At 43.0% G+C, this 22189-nt stretch overlaps 1 protein-coding gene across 1 annotated transcript in view; it reads right to left on the reverse strand.

Annotated features, from left to right (window-relative positions):
- Nucleotides 1–22189, reverse strand: part of MFSD2A (MFSD2 lysolipid transporter A, lysophospholipid) — a 48423-nt gene that overhangs the window by 8550 nt on the left and 17684 nt on the right. Inside the window, exons 4-10 of the mRNA XM_081335312.1 lie at nucleotides 18843–18966; nucleotides 17752–17830; nucleotides 15766–15938; nucleotides 13593–13683; nucleotides 10059–10180; nucleotides 8696–8779; nucleotides 839–922 (exon numbers count right to left, since the gene is read on the reverse strand). Coding sequence (XP_081191438.1) covers nucleotides 839–922; nucleotides 8696–8779; nucleotides 10059–10180; nucleotides 13593–13683; nucleotides 15766–15938; nucleotides 17752–17830; nucleotides 18843–18966 — 757 coding nt within the window. The remainder of the gene's footprint in view (nucleotides 1–838; nucleotides 923–8695; nucleotides 8780–10058; nucleotides 10181–13592; nucleotides 13684–15765; nucleotides 15939–17751; nucleotides 17831–18842; nucleotides 18967–22189) is intronic.

A 22189-nucleotide genomic window follows, 5' to 3' on the forward strand; every position in this document is an offset into this window, starting at 1 on the left:
CTTCAAACTTGGCCACTTTAAGACTTGTGGATTTCAACTCCCAGAATTACCCAGGCAGCCATGCTGGCTAGGGAATTCTGGGAGTTGATGTCTACAGGTCTTCATGTTGCTAAGTCTGGGGAGCCCTGCTCTAAATCACAGCTGTCTATAGCATGGCTGTGTACACACACGCTCCCAAGACCTAGCAAAATGTAACCAGCCACATAATCTCTTAGCTAGGCACGCTAGATGAGGAATTCTGGGAGTTGAAGTCTACAAGTCATAAAAGGGCCAAGTTTGAAGACCCTTGTCTTAGCCTCTTTTGCACACAAGGCTATTGCATCCATCAATGAGAAAGGTATGAGCATCACAGTTCAACACCATCCTATCTGAGATTGTCACAGTCAGATCCTCAGGGTTTGTCCTCTGGAGAAATAAATAGGATACACCTGGGACCAGGATGTTTCTGCTAACAGGTCTTCCAGTTTCTGCTGCATCATTGACAGGCTCCAGAGGAAGCCCTGCATGAGGATTACCTCTCACAGATGCCTGTGTTTGAATCATTATTTGAATGATTTTCATAGAGGCCTCTTTCAGAAGTTACCTAAGCAGGTAATAGGTTTACATTGCTTCCCCACTACAGGTAGTCCTTGACCTAGGACTGTAATTGGACTCAAGATTTAGTTGTGCCAGTCGTTAAGTGGGTCCTTCCTAAGTGGGTCACCATGTAACATGACCATGAAAGGGGGTGGGCAGTTATCATAACACTGAAACTAAATCGGGGGGGGGGAATCTGTTGTAACTTTGAATGGTCACTAAGTGAGCAGTCATAAGATGAGGACTAGCGGTATTCACTCACCGAGATGCCAATGTAAACCGCAGTTTTCTTCCCAAAACGCATAAGGAACCACTGCCAGAAAGGGATGGTCAGGGTGGCTGAGAGCTGCAAGAGAACAACAAAACAGAAAGGAAAGGAAGTTTGTTATAGGTAGTATTTGATTCACAAAACCACAATTTCTGTGGTTAAGCAAGGCATGGTTAGGTGAATCACAGGCCATTCTATGATATTTTGGCCACGGCTGTTAAGCGAATCACTGCCTTTGTTAAGTGAATCACATAGCCATGAAGCAAATCTGGTTTCCCTCAGTGACTTTGCTTCTCAGAAACGGGTTGCCAATGGCGATCACGTGACCTCGGGACAACCGTCGCAAGTACAAGCCCGTTGCCAAGCACTTGAATTTTGATCAGATAATCATGGGGCTGCTGCAATGGTCATAAGTGCAAGCACTGGTTGTAAGTCACTTTTTTCAGCACCGCCGTAATTTTAGCACCTCGTCACTATACGAGGACCATCACAAGTCGAGGACTACCTGTACTTGAGACGACTTTGCGTGGATTTTGTGGCAGCCTAAAATGCCATGTGTGAAAAACCTGCTACTCTAATTACCTTGGAGCAATGCCAACTGTTTCCACCATTTTTTTGTACACATGGGTTCCTGTCAAGCTTTGCCAATTAAAATGTGCAGAAAGCGGAAACTCTTTCCAGATCCGTATTTATAAATCATTTGGAGCAAAAAGAAAGGAGCGATCCAGTTTGGTGTACTGGTTAAGAACTCAGGCTAGAAACTGGGGGACTGAGTTCTAGTCCAATGTTAGGCACAAAGCCAACTGGGTTATGTTGAGCCAGTCCCTGTCAGTCAGCCCTAGGAAGGAGACAATGGCAAGCCACTTCTGAAAATCCTGTTGAGAAAACTTCAGGAAGTCACCAGGGTCAAAAACTGACTCAAAGGCACAAAAAAAGCCTTGGTGGAGCAGTGGGCTAATGCCTCCTTAAGTAACACCAGCTGCCTGCAATTAGTGCAGGTTCGAGTCCCACCAGGCTCAAGGTTGACTCAGCCTTCCATCCTTCCAAGGTAGGTAAAATGAGGACCCAGATTGTTGGGGGCAATTAAGCTGACTTTGTAAAAATGCCGCTTGGGGTGTGTGTGAAAGCCCTAATAAGCAGGCATATACATAGAATGAAGGCTACTGCTAAGCTTGTAAGCGGCCCTGAGTCTTCGGAGAAGGGCGGGATATAAATGGGATTTAAAAAAAAACAATCAGACAATAAAATAAAGGGGAAGTTGTCTATTTTTTCAAGCATTTTTTTTCCTTTTCCTTTTTTTCTTGGTTTTATTCTTTTTTCCTTTTTAATACTCATAGACAACAATAAATCATATTACAGTGCTCAGTATTATGTACCAAGCCCAAGATACAAATCCTTATTATGTTATAAAATAATTGTATGCCTTTTGCAGCAGGCTGTTAATACCACTTATTTTTAATTGTACAATTCAAGCTACCTTAAGTTCATTTACCTCAGAATTATAGTTAACGTTGATATAAACCTTTCCCCCTTAACTTTAAAGGTTTAAGTTATCTAAATTAGCACACTGTTAACAATTTCTAGTTTATATTTCACAATTTTTTCCTCTACTGAGCTATCTGCATTCTTTAACATATTATTTGCAACTTAAAGGTAAAGGTAAAGGTTCCCCCGCACATGCGTGCTAGTCGTTTCTGACTCTAGGGGCCGGTGCTCATCTCCGTTTCAAAGCCGAAGAGCCAGCGCTTGTCCGAGGACGTCTCCGTGGTCATGTGGCCGGCATGACTAGACGCCAAAGGCGCACGGAACGCTGTTACCTTCCCACCGGAGTGGTCCCTATTTTTCTACTTGCATTTTGACGTGCTTTCGAACTGCTAGGTTGGCAGAAGCTGGGACAAGTAACAGGCGCTCACTCTGTTACGCGGCACTCGGGATTCGACCCGCCAAACTGCCGACCTTCTGATCGACAAGCTCAGCGTCCTAACCCACTGAGCCACCGCAACTTATAATGCAATAAAACAATTAACTATATACACAAACACAGAACCAAGTTTTCCCCATTTGAATAGGCTAATATTAATTTTCCCTTACTCTTGGGAAGCTCTGTCTTACTCTTTGAGCTAGCCTGGATAGAAATTTCCATATAACAATAAAATAAATCTTCCCTCTCTTACTACTTAGTCATACAGAAGAGAAACAAAGAGGCTGAAACAGTTGACTGCAGACAATCCTCGACTTATGACCACAACTGAGCACAATTGAGACAGTTGTTAAGTGAGTTTGCCCCATGTTATGACCTTGCTTGCCACAGTTGTTAATCACTGCAGTTGTTAAGTTAGTTAATGCTTAAGCAGCTACATGAATTTGGCTTCCCCATTGACTTTACTTGTCAGAAGGTCACCAAAAGTGATCACATGAGCCTGGGACACTGCGACCATCCTAAATATGAGTCAGTTGCCAAGCATGTGAATTTTGATCATGGGGATGCTGCCACGGTCATCAGTGTGAAAAACCATCCAAGTCCCTTTTTCAATGCCGTTGTACTGTAACTTTGAACAATCACTAAATGAATGGTGATAAGTCAAGGATTACCTATAGGCTGGAAGCGGGGTTTGATCCCCCAAAGAAGGAATTTAAGTTCCATGGCACGTGGGAGTCAGAGATTCACCATTAGTTTTGCCTTAGTCAGTTATTCTTGTTTATGTTTAGTTTATGTCCAGTGTATTGTGGCAACTCAGGAAGCGGGCTAATTCAGGCACTAGGTGAAGCATGAAGAGAAGGAGGGAGGGCATGATAGCAGTCTTCCAATATCTCAAAGAAGAGGGAGTCAAGCTATTCTCCAAAGCACCAGAGGGCAGGACAAGAAGCAACGGATGGAAACTAGTCAAGGAGAGAAGCAACCTAGAACTAAGGAGAAACTTCCTGACAGTTAGAACAATTAACCAGTGGAACAACCTGCCTCCAGAAGTGGTGAATGCTCGAACACTGGAAGTTTTTAAGAAGAGACTGGACAGCCATTTGTCTGAAATGGTATAGGGTTTCCTGCCTGAGCAGGGGGCTGGACTAGATGACCTCCAAGGGTCCCTTCCAATATCATCATCATCATCATCATCATCATCATCATCATGATGTTATGAGAACACAGTAAGAATGTGCTTTATGAAAAAGTCACAAGGGCTGCAGGCTGAAATAGGTAAGCAGTGTGGCCCCTTCTTTTGTGCCTGCCAAACTCACAAACTTGGTGAAAAGTTTTTTTTTTCCTGATGTAAAAAGAGAGAGATGGGCATGCTTCAATTCAAAGCAATTCCCTCCCCTCTTTGAGTCTAGCGTCGTCTGTATATTCCATCACGCCCTTGGACTGGCATAAGCATTCTTGGAAAATATAAATAGCAGCTGTTAGCAAACCAGAGCTTTGTTTGGAATCATATCCAGGGGAAAAACAAAAGGCGAAGCGTGAGAAGAGATTGGCCATCTACTCTTTGAATAATGCAAGACCGCTTCTGATAGCGGACCCCCGACTTTTCATTCTCCTGCTGCTGTGGCCCAGACAAAGTTTTAATCTCCCAGGGAAGGGGGGAGGGGGGAAGCTAGGGATTGCAATGGCTCTTTGGCTGAAAGAGCTTAAGCATTCCTTAACAGCTTCTCTTCCATTCATGACCAGACTGCCTAAAATACAAAGTTTAGCCATTGACGTCCATAGGAATGAGCTAAAGATGGCTGCTTTGAAGTCGCTATTCCCATTCAGCTTGGCTCTTCCCCAAAGGCTGCTCTACATATTAATAGCATCCTAGAATTCTGGACCGCAAAAAGTCTCAGTGGGGAAGTGGCAGCAGCTCTGCATACAGAAAACTTGCATATTAGCCTCTCCCTGATGTGACATTCTCGTTTTCTTTTAATGTGGGAAACTGAACCCTCTCTTTCTGCCTGGAGTGGTAACAGTCCAACCACATTTGAAATAATAATTTAAAAAAAAAACCAGAAGAGAAACGGGGTATTTCCATTTTCATCTTTGATGCACCCCATGGTTTTCACCCTGAAAATTCACAATGTTGTTTCTACCCCCACTGGAATAAGAAGCAGAGGTAGTCTTCAGTTTACAACCGTTCTTTTAGAGGCCATTCAAAGTTACGACGACTTACGACTGCTCCTCTCACTTATGACCGACATAGCTTCCCCATAATGATGTGAGCAAAATTCAGACACTTGCCAACTGGCATGTTATTTTAGGACAGTTGCAGTATCCCAAGGTCAGATGTTGACCGTCTGCAACTTTCCTGACTGGCCTTTGGGAAGCTAAGACAATAGGAGAAGCCGGATCCACTTAACAACCTCATGGTTCACTAACAATTGCAGTGAGTCACTTAACAACCCTTGCAAGAAATTGGAATCCTCTCGCTTAGAAACCACCTTTTTTAGCAATGGAAGTTCTGGTCCCAAATGTGGTTGTTAGTCATGGACTGTATGAGAGACGCTAATAGTGGCTGGACCACGTCAGTGCCCACACATCTTATGTTGCTTCCCTTTCTAGACACCCCACTGCTTGTGCATAAGAGGGACCCTTTGGCCATGTTCCAAACACCCACTGTCCTGGGTCTTGAACAGTGGTGGGGTTCAGCCTGTTCACACCACTTCAGCAGAACTGATAGCTAATTTGTTGTTGCCCAGGCCCAGAATGGACTTCCGGAAGCGGCATCCACACAGAGAACCGGTTGTTCACCTATTTGAATCCCACCACTGGCCTTGAATTAAAGCTAACTTTGGGGTTATGAAGAATGCACTGGACCATAAATTAAGCAGAGAGGCTGGGTAAGTGCAATATCTAAAGGCATCAAAAACACAAGGCAAGCTCAAAGCAAAACAAACTTCTCAAATTTGGCACATAGGTTTGTAATTGACTTGGGAAAGCTTGGAATGGGCGTGTGTCTGTGCATGTGTGTGTGGGGGGTGGGGTGGGGAGAGGAAACAAGCATGTTCCTCTGTTCACCATTCAACGAGAAGGTGGTTTTTGAGAATGTGGGAAAGGAAAGCAAATGAGCAAATTATGGCCGGGAGTTTGCAGTGCTAAATCTGATGGTGTCCACTCTCAGCTACAGTTCAGAGTCATCCCTTCAGATGACTTGCAAAATTGTGGTGTTGTTTTTTTTTAAAAAGCATGTTGTACATTTTGATGGCTTTAGCTATTGGATTCCCACCCCCCAGACAGTTTGATTAGTTTAGGATCCAGTGCATTTCGTAGATCCCCCCCAAAATGGGCTACTTTCCTCACTGCCTGGAGATACAAGGGGGCTTCTACTCTTTCCTGGCTTGGCAGAGAATCTGATCTTTTCTCCTCCTGCTCAGGCCTTCTCAGACAATTTGGCTCCAAGAATTCCATTCATAGCCTCTCTCCCCCTGATCAAGACAGGCTTTTTTTCACATGATTAAGGGGGGGGGGAAGAGAGAGAATGGCAGGCTTTGGACAAAAGACCAGCCTGGTTTTTGTTTCTTGTCTCTTTTCAAACCCAGCACTAAAAGCACACAAAGAAAGCCTTGTTTGCAATCACCGACTCTATCTTTCCAGAAAGAGGGTTAATTGCCTGGGCTAGCCTTCTTTAAGGATGGGTTTCCCCTTAATGCCCTCCGGTTCCCTTGCAGAATCAGACGGCTGAAGATACCACTGGGTGCATGCATTCACCCACGACTCTCTTAACTTTGATACAGGCAGTCCTCGACTTACGACCACAATGGAGCCCAACACTTCCGTTGCTAAGCAAAACAGTTGTTAAGTGAATTTTGTCAACCTTTTTACAGCCTTTCCCGGTGCAATGGTTAAGTTGAATCAGTGCGGGCTTTTGAGTTACTAATACGGTTGTTAAGTGAATCTGGCTTCCCCCTTGACTTTGCTCATCAGAAGATCATAAAAAGTGGTCACGTGACCCCAGGACACTGCAACCGTCATAAAAACATGCCAGTTGCCAAGCATTTGAATTTTGATCACGTGACTGTGGGGATGCTGCAATGGTATGAAAGACAGTCATAACTTATTTTTTTTAGTGCCGTTGTAACTTCAAACTAGACAAGTGGTTGTAAGTCAAGGACTTACTGTCTGTACTAAACAGCTCAACCCTCGGATCTATTGGGTGATGCCTTGCCAGGAAAGACCAGATCTGATCTGTAGTCTAGATGTCTCTATAGAGCAGGGGTCCCCAACCTTGGCAAATTTAAGACCTATGCACTTCAACTCCCAGAATTCCCCAGCAGCCACGCCAAGTTGCCAAGGTTGGGATCCCTGCTGGAGATTCACAGAGCAAGGATGAAGCCCTATTTGTTAGCCCAAATGTTGGCAAGATTCATTAGCCTCATCTGCCTTTCCTAAATAGGACCCAAGTTGGAAAAATAGATCAATATCTCTTTAGTAAAGGTAAAGGTTCCCCTGCACACGCGTGCTAGTCGTTTCCGACTCTAGGGGCTGGTGCTCATCTCCATTTCAAAGCCGAAGAGCCAGCACTTGTCCAAGGACATCTCCATGATCATGTGGCCGGCATGACTGGACGCCAAAAGCGCACGGAACACTGTTATCTTCCCACCGTAGTGGTCCCTATTTTTCTACTTGCATTTTTACGTGCTTTCGAACTGCTAGGTTGGCAGAAGCTGGGACAAGTAACAGGCGCTCACTCTGTTACGTGGCACTCGGGATTCGACCCGCCAAACTGCCAACCTTCTGATCGACAAGCTCAGCGTCCTAACCCACTGAGCCACCGCGTCCCTTAATCTCTTTATTTATGCATACATAAAGGGAGGCACCTCACCGTTACAAGATGAAGGACTCCTAAAAGAGAATCACCTTATATACAGTTTAAACATACAGGGTTTGGAATCTGGAGAACAGTCTGTGTTACTTCAAAGAACTAGAAACATTAATCAAAGGCATTCCTAATTACTGAAAACATTACTCAAAGAGCCCCCCCCCCACCCCCACCTTGTTCCCATCATACTATTTGGAATATGGGTGGTTTGAACCTTGCTGGCTTTGGCAAATACATTTAAACATCTCTCTTTGGATTTGCTTTTGAATTTGCCATGAGTTTTCCTTCGGTGCCTCATTACGGGGTCTTCGTTGCATTCCTGTTTTCTTGTATTAGGTTTCATGATATGGTGGCCCACCCAAAGTCCACAAGGATAAATATTGGCAGTAAATAAATAATCCAACTTTACAGTTGAGAAAGTATTTTAACTAATCAGATGAACTAATAAACCAGGGGTCTTCAAACTTGGCCCTTTTATGACATGTGGACTTCAACTCCCAGAATTCCTCAGCCAGTGTATTTGGCTGAGGAATTCTGGGAGTTGAAGTCCACAAGTCATAGAAGGGCCAAGTTTGAAGACCCCTGTAATAAACTAATCAGTTTATTACACATTAATCAGATGAACTAAGTTTACCCGATGCACTAAACCACACGCAAACTAACCAAGCAAGCTTAGTAGGTTATACAACATCAGCCCTGAGGTTTGCAACTGAGCCAATTAAGCCTGTGTCAATACAGTCTTACGGCATTACATTATAATTATGCTTTGAGAAAAAACAGCATCCTGTTCTCACGCTGCAAAATGAGGTAGATGGACTAAGGAAGTGGATTCTCCAGCTGTCTTTGGAGGCTTGTAACCAAAGAGAATCTGGACCAGCAGCCTACCTCCCTCATAACTCCCTCTCTTCATGCCAGAGACGGTAGAAAGTGTGGAAAAGAAGAAAAGAAAAGAGGAAGAAAGAAAGAAAGAAAGAAAGAAAGAAAGAAAGAAAGAAAGAAAGAAAGAAAGAAAGAAAGAAAAGGGAGGGAGGGAGGGAAGTCATTGCATGCCTTGCAGTATACATACCATGATGGCGAGCAGAATGTTCTGGAACTCGTTGCGGAACCCCAAGGTATAAGTGCAGAACAAGGCAAAATTTCCTTCCAACAGCTGAGAAGAAACAAGAGATGTCAGTGGGAAAAAGCAGGAGCATTTTGGCAAGGAGAAAAGATGGCAATTGGAAAGAAAAAAGATCTTACCAGACTAAAGTTCTTCTAGGACAATGTTTCTTAATCTTGGAAATTTTAAGATGTGTGGACTTCAAGCCCCAGAATTCCCTAATCCAAAAATTCTGTTGAGTTGAAGTCCACACACATCATAATGATGCCAAGGTTGAGAAAAACACTACTCTGTAAAATTCCAGAAGCAAAGACCTGAAAGAATACAGATCTTTGTTTTGACTACTTAAGGACAGGGAAGCAGAGAAGAGAGCCGAAGGGTGGGAAGTGGAATTCATTGTTCATTATTGAACTGGAAGCAAACAACAGAGGAGAAGTATTTAGCTGAGCAGTGACCTCAGCATTATCCATGCTCTTTGCGCAGTACATTCTCCAAAATGTTGAGGCCGTGGGCATTCTTAGGGAGCATCTAGATTCAGAACATGTAGAGTCCTTCAACTTTCTCCACATAATCAAAATAGGCTTATCAACCAGAGCGTAGACCTTTCTAGATTAAACATTGAGAAGAAAGATCTGGGATCCATTTAGGAAATACTCTAGATCAGAGGTCCCCAACCTTTTGGGCACCAGGGATCGGTTTCATGGAGAGAGGTTTTTCTGCGGACTGGAGGGGGTGTGGTTTTGTGTGCTGCCTGCATCCTACAGATGTGGCTCTGCTTGTTTGTGCGGCCCGGCTGGGGCCCCAGTTTTAGATGCAAAAGGTCCTTGACTTACCACCACAATTGGGACAAGAATTCCTGTTGCTAAGCAAGGCAGTTGTTAAATGAGCCACGCCCAATTTTATTACCCTTTTTGCTATGGGTGTTAAGTGAATCATGCAGTTGTTAAGTGAATCAGCTTCCCCCGTTGACTTTGCTTGTCAGAATCCATCTGGGAAGGTCACAAATGATAATCACTTGACCCCGGGACACTGCAAACATTGTAAGTACATGCAGGTTACCAAGTGCCCGGATTCTGATTACATGACTGTGAGGATGCTGCGACACTTGTAAGAACGAGGAGCAATTGTCACTTTTTTCATGTTGTTGTAACTCTAAACTAAATGAATGGTTGTAAGTCGAGGACAGCCTGTGTTCTAGTAAATGCGTTCCAGGTAAGTTCAAGGACCGGGTGGGGGTGTTGGTTCAGTTTTTGATCTGGTTAAAAAAATAACCCTGAAAAAACATGTGATGAAGAAGTCTAGAAGGTGTGGTGGGGGAAGATTTTCTCACCATGAAAGCGAGGGAGGTGAATAGGAAAGCCGCAATCAGCTTGATGTAGGGTCCATGTTTCATAACTAGCTTCAAACCTTGGAAGAAGGAAACGGGCTCAGCAGATTGAAGCTCAGAAGACTCTGTGGAGCAAAGCACAAGGAGCAGGTGACGCTCTTCCCTTCCATGGATGTTCTGGATCGTACATATTTTGCTACCATATCTCTAGGACGTTCCATTTGTTATTTTTCATGTGCTGTGTAATTCCATAATTGTTCTTGTTTGCATAATTTATCCTAATTTTGCCAGCCAGAGGAGGAGGAAGATGTCCAAAAACGTTTAAAAGGACAACTGCCTTGAGTGAGCCCTTCCTTCATGGCAGGAATGAGCTCAAATCAGCTGTTTTGTGGGAGAGTCTTCTTTTTATAAGACTAGAGTGAAACACAGACATTTTCACTCTTTCCCCTAATAATACAAAACTTAAGAATGACGCAAACACCCCTTATGCAACAAGGCTGTTCAAGGGTTTTCCCTGAACTGCATTTGTTCAGTGTTCATTTCCTTCAGCCCATCCCTTTCTCTACCACAGGGGGAAACAAAGGCAAAGACAAAATCAATGCAAAAATATTTGAGACAAAGTAGATGCAGGAAGTTCCTTGGTTTTTTTTTCCTTTGAAAACATTTCACTTCTCACCCAAGAAGCTTTTTCAGTTCATTCTTCACTTCTTGGATGAGAAGCGAAACTTTTTCAAGGAAACAATAATCAAGAAAGTCCAGTTGCCCTTTGGAAAGGCACCTTTGGGACAACCGTGACCTGGATGATGATTGAGAATCTCCATAGTCATTTAGAAATAGAGGGTCCTCAACTTATGACCCACAATGGGGACCAGAATTTCCCAGGGTGGTTATTAAGTGAATCACACCTGACTTTGCAATCTTTTATTGCCATGTTGTTAAGTGAATCCAGCTCCCCCCATTGATTCCCCCGCTGGAAGCTGCCTGGGAAGGTCGCAAATGGTGATCATGTGACCCCTGCAACCTTTGTAAATGCCAAGTGCCTCCATTTTGAACACGTGACCGTGGGGATGTTGCTACTCTCATAAATGCAATGACCGGTTGAAAGTGACTTTTCTCAGTGCCAGTTGCTACACAAATGATTGTGAGTTGAGGATTATCTATAATGGACTAAATGCGTGCTATCTTTAGCTAATGTGAGCCAGATGATCCAGCCCAATATTTTGATGACATCATCCTATCAGCCTTATCTTTGGCAGTTTGCCCATCAAACTTCCCCTCTCGGCTAATCTTAATATTTGCTCATCAGGTGATACAGCTTTTCCCTTCAAGGAACACTGAGGATTTCTCAGATGTGGAGTGTGTGGATAAGGGCGAGGCATCAAGTAATATTTGCTCAAGAGGAGTGGCCCTTTAGATAAGCATCCTCCAGACAAGGCCTCCACGCCACCGTGAGCTTGAGAGGGTGCTTTCCTTCAAGAGGTTGAAGAGGCTGTCACGTCCCACAGAAGACAAAGCAGAGAACATGTCCAGGGAGTGAGCCAACTTCTGCTTCCCTATGGCTAGTTAGAACCAGAATGTGGGGTTGCTTCGTGAGAGAGAAGCTGAGGCCAGCCATGACAGGTTTATGCAATCCCAACTCTTGCACAAGGCAGTCATTTTCTCCCTGTGTTCACTCAGGCGCTAAACAGGAGGGGCCGCTGGAGAGAAAGTTACAATCAGGATGACCCAAGGGGCAAGCAAGCGACTTTTGTAACCCACCAACGGGTCTGTCTGTAATCAGTAGGAGTAGCAATACTGAATGTGCCTCCGGTATCTGGCAAGAGAAAAAAAATCCACCCTTAATTAGAAAGATGTCATCAGGGTGTATCTTTGGGGCCAGAGAAAGATTGAAGTGACTGGCCGGGATTAAAGGAAGGTAGGGATGTGGATGATGCATCTCCCCACTTGACAAATTCAGCTCCCCCTTAAATCATGGGGCTCTTGAATGACTCTGAGCCAGCCTTTCTCCCACTCAAGTCCAATCTACTTTCCAGGATTCTAGTTGCGGAAATACTCTTGGGGAAAACACCTGTGTAACACATCTTTGCACACTCAGAGGAAAGGCAGGACTGAAATAAATAATTGCTGGCATGATTAAATTCCTATTCATTTCATTCTTTTAAAGTTAATATTTAACAAAATGGTCAGGATCTTGTAGGCTTCCACAGAGGTGTCCATGTACACCACAATATTTCCTCACTGATGCAATAGATTATATTAGCAGATGGCTCAACTCAAATTATAGATTCACAATCTGTTTGACCTCAGTGACTCAACCAACTAGGCTGAGTCTTTCACTTTCAAGATTCAAGAAAATCAGTTCCAATCTGGAGAAATGCAAAGTCCTACATTTAGGCATAAAAAAACCAAAGGTACAAATACCGATTAGGCGAGACCTGGCTTAAAAACAGCAACTGTGAGAGGGACCTTGGAGTCCTAGTGGATGATCACTTGACTATGAGCCAGCAGTGTGCAGCAGCAGCCAAAAAAGCTAATACAATCCTGGGTTGTATAAACAGAGGCATAGAATCAAGATCATGTGAAGAATCACCGCTACGGGACTTGGGTTTGGCTAGTCTAAAGAAAAGAAGAAATAGGGGAGACATGAGAGCAGTGTTCCAGTATCTGAGGTGCTGCCACAAGGAAGAGGGGGCCAGGTTGTTTACCAAAGCATCAGAGGAAAGGACGAGAAACAATGGTTGGAAACTGATCAAAGAGAGAAGCAACCTGGAATTAAGGAGAAACTTCCTGACAGTGAGGACAATCAACCAGTGTAACAGCTTCCCACCAGAAATCGGGGGCACTCCATCACTGGAGATTTTCAAGAGGAGACTGGATGTTCACCTGTCTGAGATGGTACAGGTTCTCCTGCTTAAGCAGGGGGCTGGACTAGAAGATCTCCAAGGTCCCTTCCAGCTCTATTCTATTCTATTCTATTCTATTCTATTCTATTCTATTCTATTCTATTCTATTCTATTCTATTCTATTCTATTCTATTCTATTCTATTCTATTCTATTCTATTCTATTCTATTCTATTCTATTCTATTCTATTCTATTCTATTCTATTCCTCTAGAGAGGTGTATCTAAGCCAGGTTACCTCAACCTTGGCAATTTGTGTGAACTTCTATTTCCAGAATTCTAAGCAAGACAATGCCAACTGAGGAATTTTGGTGTAGGAGAAGAGCAGGCTGAAATAGAAGGTGGAGTTAAATGTGTCATAAGTTAGAAGTCCTTGCATTGCCACAAAAGACCCAAGTCCATCCCCCCTTGAATTCCATTGTCCCTTATCTAGTGCCAATTTAGCTTTGACCAATCATTGACTAGATTCTTGTGTATAGATAGCAATAGCAACACTAAACTCTTCTATGCTTTGAACTCAACAAATGCACCAAGTTATTTGCACCTGCTATCAGGGAACTAAAGTCCACACATGTAGAAGTCGCCATAGTTGGGAATACATACTATTGCATGATGTGAGTCGATTCACTTGGCTTACCTTGCCTTTCCCGCACGCCCAGAGACAGAATGGCAGCGCAAAGAATATAAATCCCACCAATGACCCCGGCTGCAATCATATAGGCATTTTTCTGTAAAAGGATAGAAAGAACAGTGGGAAAAAAGAGGAACATTTCAAATGAGATCAATACTTCAAGCAGGAAATCTTTGTAGAAAAGCATCACTGGAATGCTTAGAAATATTCCTCGACTGACAACCACAATGGGGACTGGAATTTTGATCACTGGGTGATGCTTAGGTCAATTTTATGACCCTTTTTATTGTGGCTGTTCACGTGAGTCATGTGAGTCACTAAGTGAATCATGCAGTCGTTCAATAATTCTGCCTTCCCAGCTTGTTGGAAGTCAACTGGGAAGATTGCAACTCCCATGACTGGATGCTGCAACTGTTGTAAATGCGAGTCAGTTGCCAAACACCCAAATTGCAATCATGTGACACACGACACCATGGAATGCAGGGGTCTTCAAACTTGGCCCTTTTATGACTTGTGGACTTCAACTGCCAGAATTCCTCAGCCAGCTATGCTATGCTAGCTGAGGAATTCTGGGAGTTGAAGTCCACAAGTCATAAAAGGGCCAGGTTTGAAGACGCCTGATGTAGTGTGATGGTCATAACTTCGAACATGGGTCATAAGTCATTTTTTTAGCACTACTGTAAGTTTGGACTGTTGCTAAACAAATCATTGTAAATTGAGGACTCCCTGTCCTTGGCCATGAAGTATTAAAAAAGTTTTATGAACAATAACAGTATTATACAATTTATTTATGAACAGTAACAGTATAATATTCCTTCCCAAAGCAGTTTCAATTTTGTTTTTCATTTATTACAGCCTCTAGCCAGCAACCATCCCCCAAGCCAAAAGAAATTCAGTTAAAAGCAGTTTCTTTTATATAAGGCACCCAGAGAATTTGACTGGGGTATGATACAAAATTTCAGCAACATAACAAACACCCTGGTTGGTTTCACGCACTGAAGTAAACCAGGGCTTATTTTAAACATAGTTGGTTCCACAATTCATGGTGACCTGGTTTGGGTTAGTAAGCATGTTAGCTACTGTAAATGATGGTCCCCAGAAACATTAAGAGGTGGATTTTTCATCTTGTTCATAGTGTTTTATAAATTAAACTATTAATCAGTATTCATAACCCCAGAATCCCAACAATTCTCCCAGATAAAACCAAACTTTGATTAGAAAAGACATCCTGGTTTTCATGTTACAAGATCTGCAGATTAGTAGCTAAATCTGAGGAACTATATATCAATAATATTGTTTCTCTAAAGAGTCAACAGAATTTACGCCACCAACACTTCTAAATGACCAAAACAACTTGGTCAGCAACACACCCAGTGACTGCATTTGCACATTAAACCTTTAAGCAGGATCTATTTTGACATGGGTTAGCTTGTTGAGGCTTAGCATGTTGTCCACATCTAGCCCATTTAATTAGCTTTGGATCCAATGTATGTGGAACCCCAAAATTAGAGGCTAATAACTAGTTGAAGCATCTTTGATCTGTTCCCAACTGTCTTTTGGAATGAACAAGAAGTTGGACAATAGCTCTCTCCCATTTTTGTTCCCAAGGAAAAGATAAAAATTTTTTAATCCCATTTATATCCCGCCCTTCTCCGAAGACTCAGAGCAGCTTACAATCTAAGCACAAATCAAATGTGCTTAGCAATAGCCTTCATTCTATGTATATGCCTGCTTATTAGGGCTTTCGCCCCCCCTCCCCCAAGCGGCATTATTACAAAGTCAGCTTAATTGCCCCCAACAATCTGGGTCCTCATTTTACCTACCTCGGAAGGATGGAAGGCTGAGTCAACCTTGAGCCTGGTGGGATGCGAACCTGCACTAATTGCAGGCAGCTGGTGTTACTTAAGGAGGCATTAGCCCACTGCTCCACCAAGGCATAATCTACGACATTCCACCTCTAAAGCTAGAATATCAGTCTTTTCACTTTGGTTAACCAGACAAAGCAGCAACAAAAACAAAGATTGTCTTTTTCTCAACTCATCCTTGATTTGAGAAACCCAAACCAGGCTTCAGCCAAACCTTTACCACAATGTTTCTCAACCTTAGCAAGTTTAAGATGAATGGACCTAACTTGACGGCATTGTAGAGAAAACATGAAATTCTCCATAAGGGTCCATACCGTATCAGAGAGTGAACCAGTGTCATGGGTGATGTTGACTTCTTCTAAGACCACTGAAGAATTGTTTGTGTTCAAGAAAGGTGGGTCGGAAATACAAGGAGTATCTACCTTCCCCACAATCTGTCCTTGGATGGCTGTTCCTAGGACTGTTCCAAGGACCTCCACTGTCATACCTGTAGAACAAGGGAGAGATTAGAATTAATAAAACATAGGTTGGGTCCCCTTTCAAAAGTAGTGGTAGATGCCGGTTTTAACTCGCTGAGCACCTGAATATCAGTGTTCACACTTGGTTCAACTAAACCATGCTTTATGTTAGCTGTGGGTCCATCCAATCTAGTTCACTTATAACACCGCCTCATGAAGCATAAATGGCACATGCCAAGATTAGGTTCATAAACAACCAATGGTTGACCAACATTCTAAGCTGAATCACAATGGAGTTTTTGGTTTATCAGCTAGTGAACACCAGCTTCAATCAAGCCATCCTGCTAAGCTATAATATGCTATAATATGCTTCACTGAGGTGGAGGTGGGGTAGGGGGCTAGAATATTATATGAAGCCAGAACCTATGTTTGGTTAACCAGACTTTGTAGCTTAGCACGATAGGTGAATTCAGTCAAGATGTTCCAAGTAATATGCAGCCATCTGAAAACATCTTGACAGCCATGTACAAGTTAGCACCTCTTGAAGATGGGTTTCTCAAACATCAGAGAAAATAATTCACCTGTATCTCTCATCTCCTAGCTATTAGGTTATATTCTTCCCCCAAACAGGGAGAAAATGAGATCTGAGCTGTGAATTATGAAACAGGGAAAGAGGTAGGAATCCTAATAAGCCTCAAGTTCTTTACATCTGGTTACGTCACTATTGACAGAGATCATGTTTTGACTTGTGATCAGAAAGTTCCTATGACTACAATGAGCTGCTCTTTACACATTAGATAAGTGGAATGGATTACCAGGATGAAGGATTCAAGACAGCGCATAAGCGCTACCTTAAACGTGCTAATGTAGTACAGCCTGGGTTTTTGCAAGGAGGCAAAAGTCACCACACTGGAAACATGTATTGGAAAACTCTACAAGCAGACTTATTCCTATCACTTCCATTTAATCTCAACTTGGTACCTAAGAAAGCTAAATACTTGTTGAGGCAAAAATGACTTCAATGCAATAAGTCCTTTAGATTTCTTTAAGATTACTGGGATAAATATTAGAAGCATCCATTGGGAAATAAATAAATAAATTAAAAAGGATCCTTGCATCCAACCAGCAATTTTATATATGTTTCTGCAAAGACTGACATACGATCATCAGTGAACTAATAGATCTCCCATAAAGCCATCTAGGGTGCAAACATGTAAGCTTACATATGTATTGAGAACTGGATAGATAGATGATAGATAGATACTTTGGCCACCTAATGAGAAGGAAGGAGAAGAGCCTAATGCTGGGAAAGATTGAGGGCAAGAGAAGAAGGGGACGACAGAGAATGAGGTGGCTGGATGGAGTCACTGAAGCAGTAGGCGTGAGCTTAAAGGGACTCCAGAAGATGGTAGAGGACAGGAAGGCCTGGAGGAACGTTGTCCATAGGGTCGAGATGGGTCGGACACGACTTTGCAACTACCAACAAAGATAGATAGATAGATAGATAGATAGATAGATAGATAGATAGATAGATAGATAGATAGATAGATAGATAGATAGACAGACAGACAGACAGACAGACAGACAGACAGACAGACAAGCCTTTATTGTCATTTTTTACTGTGGGCACAATGGCGCACATTAAAAATGAAATTTAATTGCTTGCTCTCAAAGTGTACACATACATAACACACATTTAAACATACTATATAGACAAACACACATACAAGTTGTGGTGTTTTGCAGTTCAGTGTATCAGAAGAGGAAGAATCAGCTTCCATAACTAGAAGGGTGGGAGCTTTTGATCTTGGTGTTGCATAAACGGAAATGGGGGTTTCTTACGGTAGGCTGTGGCAGAATCCCTTTCACTCTGCTCTCTGCTGATGAACATGGTGAGGGCTGAATAAGGAACATGGAAGCACTGTTAGGGAGAAAAGAAGGAAAGATTCTGAGCTTGCACATACAAATTCCTCTTGTAAATGCATAATATAAAAGGATAATATGCTGGTCCATGGCTGCAATCTAGATTTGATTTGATAGGACATAACATTTTTGGAAGAAATAATTTGGGGATGTGGGGGAGAGGAGAGAAACCACATTTGGGACCTTACATGGACAGAGACCAACAGGCCAAACTTAATTCCAAAAAATATGGTGGAAGACTTCAGAGCATATTCAGCACACAAAATCTCATTCAGATTTTATTGGGCTACATTGATGAATTGACTGGGACCCCTCTATGGAAAAAATGGTGCCTCTGTCCCACACAATTACAAGGACTAGAAAATATTCCTACAACTGGAAAAATTAAAGCAAGAGATTTCACGCAGTGGGATGAAGTGGATGTGCCTGCAATAGAACAAGGAGGACTGGGATCTTATTTTAGAAACGGGTTATCAGAAATATACGTTCTATAGCAATATATACACAGCAGAGTCTGATCAAGGCTGCTTCCCATTGCTAAAATCAGGGGTCTTCAAACTTGGCCCTTTTATGACTTGTGGACTTCAACTCCCAGAATTTCTCAGCCAGGCATGCTGAGAGCATGTATGTACCCAGCCGTGCTATAGACAGTTGTGATTTAGAGCAGGGCTCTCCAGACTTGGCAACGTGAAGACCTGTGGACATCAACTCCCAGAAGTCCCTAGCCAGCATGCCTGACTGAGGAATTCTGGGAGTTGAAGTCCAGAAGTCATAAAAAGGCCAAGTTTGAAGAGCCCTGGCTAAAATGTTCACTTCTTACTTATTTTAGCTCCATCCCGCTTTTATAATCTTAAATCCAGCATTTTACCTATATGCTGGTTTTACGATGGCCAGTGAAGGCACTGTATGGAGCAGAAGACCAAGGTAAGCGAGGGCAGGGCAAGGGAAGGAAGGGAACACAGAGAAGATGAAGGCACATAAATCCAATTGTTTGGAAAGGACAGACTCACCGTCACAAGAGTCTGAAACACGCAGTAGAAGAAAAGGTACCACATCACGTGCCCTTGAGAGATCTCAGGCACAAACCATATCAGGAAGTAGGAGGTCACACCAAAGGGAGTGGAAAAGACAATCCTGTCAGAGGTTCAAACCAAATGAAAGAGTTAATATACTGGGGTGCTTGCAGAAAAGACAACAAAAGCCAGGGTTGAGCTGTCACATCATTCAGACATGCATGAAGTTGGTTTAAGGTGGACTGATCATCACCATCTCTGCAAAAATCCCAACCGACTGGGCAAGAGACCTCATAGTTCTGTTTGTATCCCATTGGCTGCATCCTGAACTGGTTAACCCCAGCTGAAAACCAAAACTTAACAACAGTTATGGAGCATTTGAGAGGGACGCGGTGGCTCAGTGGGTTAGGACGCTGAGCTTGTCGATCAGAAGGTCGGCAGTTTGGCGGGTCGAATCCCGAGTGCCGCGTAGCAGAGTGAGCGCCTGTTACTCGTCCCAGCTTCTGCCAACCTAGCAGTCCGAAAGCACGTCAAAATGCAAGTAGAAAAATAGGGACCACTCCGGTGGGAAGGTAACAGCGTTCCGTGCGCCTTTGGCGTCTTGTCATGCCGGCCACATGACCACGGAGACGTCCTCGGACAAGCGCTGGCTCTTCGGCTTTGAAACGGAGATGAGCACCGGCCCCTAGAGTCGGAAACGACTAGCACGCATGTGCGGGGGAACCTTTACCTTTACCTTATGGAGCATTTGAATGAGAATGTGCAAAGGCAGCAGAAGATTTAAGAAAAGCCACCGACACAACAACGCTCACTCAGGTTTCTACCCAATGCCAATTTTCTCACAATGCACAGCCCAAGTTAACACAATATACTGTAACTGCTTCCCAGAGCCAAGCCCAAAGAAATGCACCATATGGTGGCTTATCCTGATGGCTTAATTGGTCCAGCATGCTAAGCAACAGGGGAGAACCGACAAACAGCTGAACCACACAGTTGGCTTAATCCTGTAAAGTATGTGAACCCAGCCTCTCTCTTTCTTCTCTCCCCTTCTCTCATGCACACACTCAGCATTCACTGATGGCCCTAAGCCATTAAGTGGTTTGCTTCTTTCTGGCTTAAGGTAGGAATAAACAAACAAGACGATGGGCTAGGGACATCATTTTGGTGCCCTTAGACGTTAGGCCTTTTTTTTTTCATTGCAAAATGAATCTCTTAAGACTTCTAAGGGCCTCGAGCACCTAATGTACCCCTTAAAGCTCCTTTTCCACTCAAAACAAGCCCCTTTCCCCCCTTTTGAGTGCAGCTTTCAACGTGGCTCACAAGACGGTCCTAGAATGACATCAAACCTGGCATGGAATCCTTGGCTTTGTGCACTGGAGGATTTAAGCCATTCTTCTAAATACAGCTTAGCGACTCTCCAACCAAGTCATTGCAGCTTGTTCAGCTAACCCACACACAAAGTTTCCTCTGAGTTAGACTTCTTCCTAAGCCATACAGAATCTGTTGTTTTTTAGATGTTGTGGCCTTCAGCTTCTCCCGGTCCCAACTATCGCAGCCGACAGAAAAGGACCGTAAGAGAGACCTACCCAAACATCTGGAGGATGTCAAGATGCCTACTGTTAATTTCAACAGTAAATTTGTATCTTCCTAAATAAGTTAGGAAGCCATGATTTGCCAGCCTCAATATGAAATAAAATGAGTAAGACTGAACCTTAACCTCTAACCTAAACCATATTCCTAAGTTCCATGGAATTCAGTTAAGTATGATTCTCTCTAGTCCAATGTCACTCAACCTTGGCACTTTGAAGATGTGTGGACTTCAACTCCCAGAATCCCTCAGTCTACACTCCTTCAGGTCCATGGGTCTCACAAATTTCTAAGAGTTTTAAAGTTTCCAAGTGACCCTACACATGAACAACTCCTAGGACCTAGGTTGGTGAAACAAATTCCCACAAAGCATCATAAGCAAAGCGATGTTTTTGCAAAAATTTTGTTCCAAGGGAAAAATTGTCCAGACAAGCAGCAGGAAGAGGACTAGACAAATTTAAACACCACTTGCAAGTGACAGCAACATGAAAGATGGTCTCCTTTAGACTGGGAGAAAGGTTAGCGAGATCAAGTGTGCATGCCTGATGTGTATAAAGGAGAACAGGGAAAAGAGGAATCCAGCCAATCCATTCAAGTGAATGGACTGAACATGTTTAGCTGGCTTTACTTCCCTGTAGGACGATTGCACATTTAAATAAGGGTATCCAGAAGATGAAGGCTCTGCAGCAAAACCAACTAAGTGTTTGGGGACATTTTCATAACAAATAAATGAATGACTGTGTAAGTTTTGGTAGATCGCGAACTACAAGTAGTCCTTGACTCACAACATTTGCTTAGAGACCGTTTGAGTTACAGTGGCACTGAAAAATGGGCCTTATGAGCATTTTTCACACTTACGACCATGACAGCATCCCTAGGGTCCCGAGATCAAAATTCAGGCGCTTGACAACTGGCGTGTATTTATGACGATTGCAGTGCCCCGGGGTCATGTGACCACCCTTAGTAACCTTCTGACAAGCAAAGTCAATGCGGAAGCCAGATTCACTCAACAAATGTGTTATTAATTTAACAACTGTAGCGATTCATTTAACAACCAGGGCATAAAAGGTCATAAAATGAGACAAGATTCACTTAACAATTGTCTTTTTAGCAATGGAAATTTTGGGCTGAATTGTAGTCGGACGTTGAGGATTACCTTTTCTTCAGATGTTCAGTAAAATTACAGCACCATTTCAGTGCTGTAATCTGTAGGTGCATTGACTTTACTTGGAGAACTGAAAAGACTGCTGCCATCCTAGATTTTTTTAGCTCATTAGATATTTGGATGTTGGGAAAGACTAAATGCTAAATGCTCATCGGCAAAATTAAAATCATCCTTCAAAAAGGAGAATGAAGAGGATATGATTTTTTCCAGCAGCACAGGCTGGCCTTCAAACTTTAATTGTTCAAATGAAAAATGTTCTTGTCCTCCAGAAGATGGGTTACTTCTTGTGGATTCCTAGCAGTCCGGGCAAAAAAACTCATACGGACTGAGCAGAGATGACAAGAAGAGGAAGAGAAATAAAGAACATTCATTTATAATGTCTATTTTTAGCCAGGTGGGAGAAGGGAGAACATTTTACCTATCATTCAGAGGCACGCATAGTTCAACTTCTCTAAACGTTGCTACCACAAGAGGTTACCGTCTGGGAGTATGCAGATGCATTTTAGGTAGTTTTATGAGTGCCAGAACAATGGTCTGTTTGGAAAGGAAAAGGAAGATAAAGGGATAAGAAAGGAAGGGGAAGGGAGGGGAG

This window comes from Vipera berus, assembly GCF_964194415.1.
Source record: "Vipera berus genome assembly, chromosome: 9".
NCBI lineage: Eukaryota > Metazoa > Chordata > Lepidosauria > Squamata > Viperidae > Vipera > Vipera berus.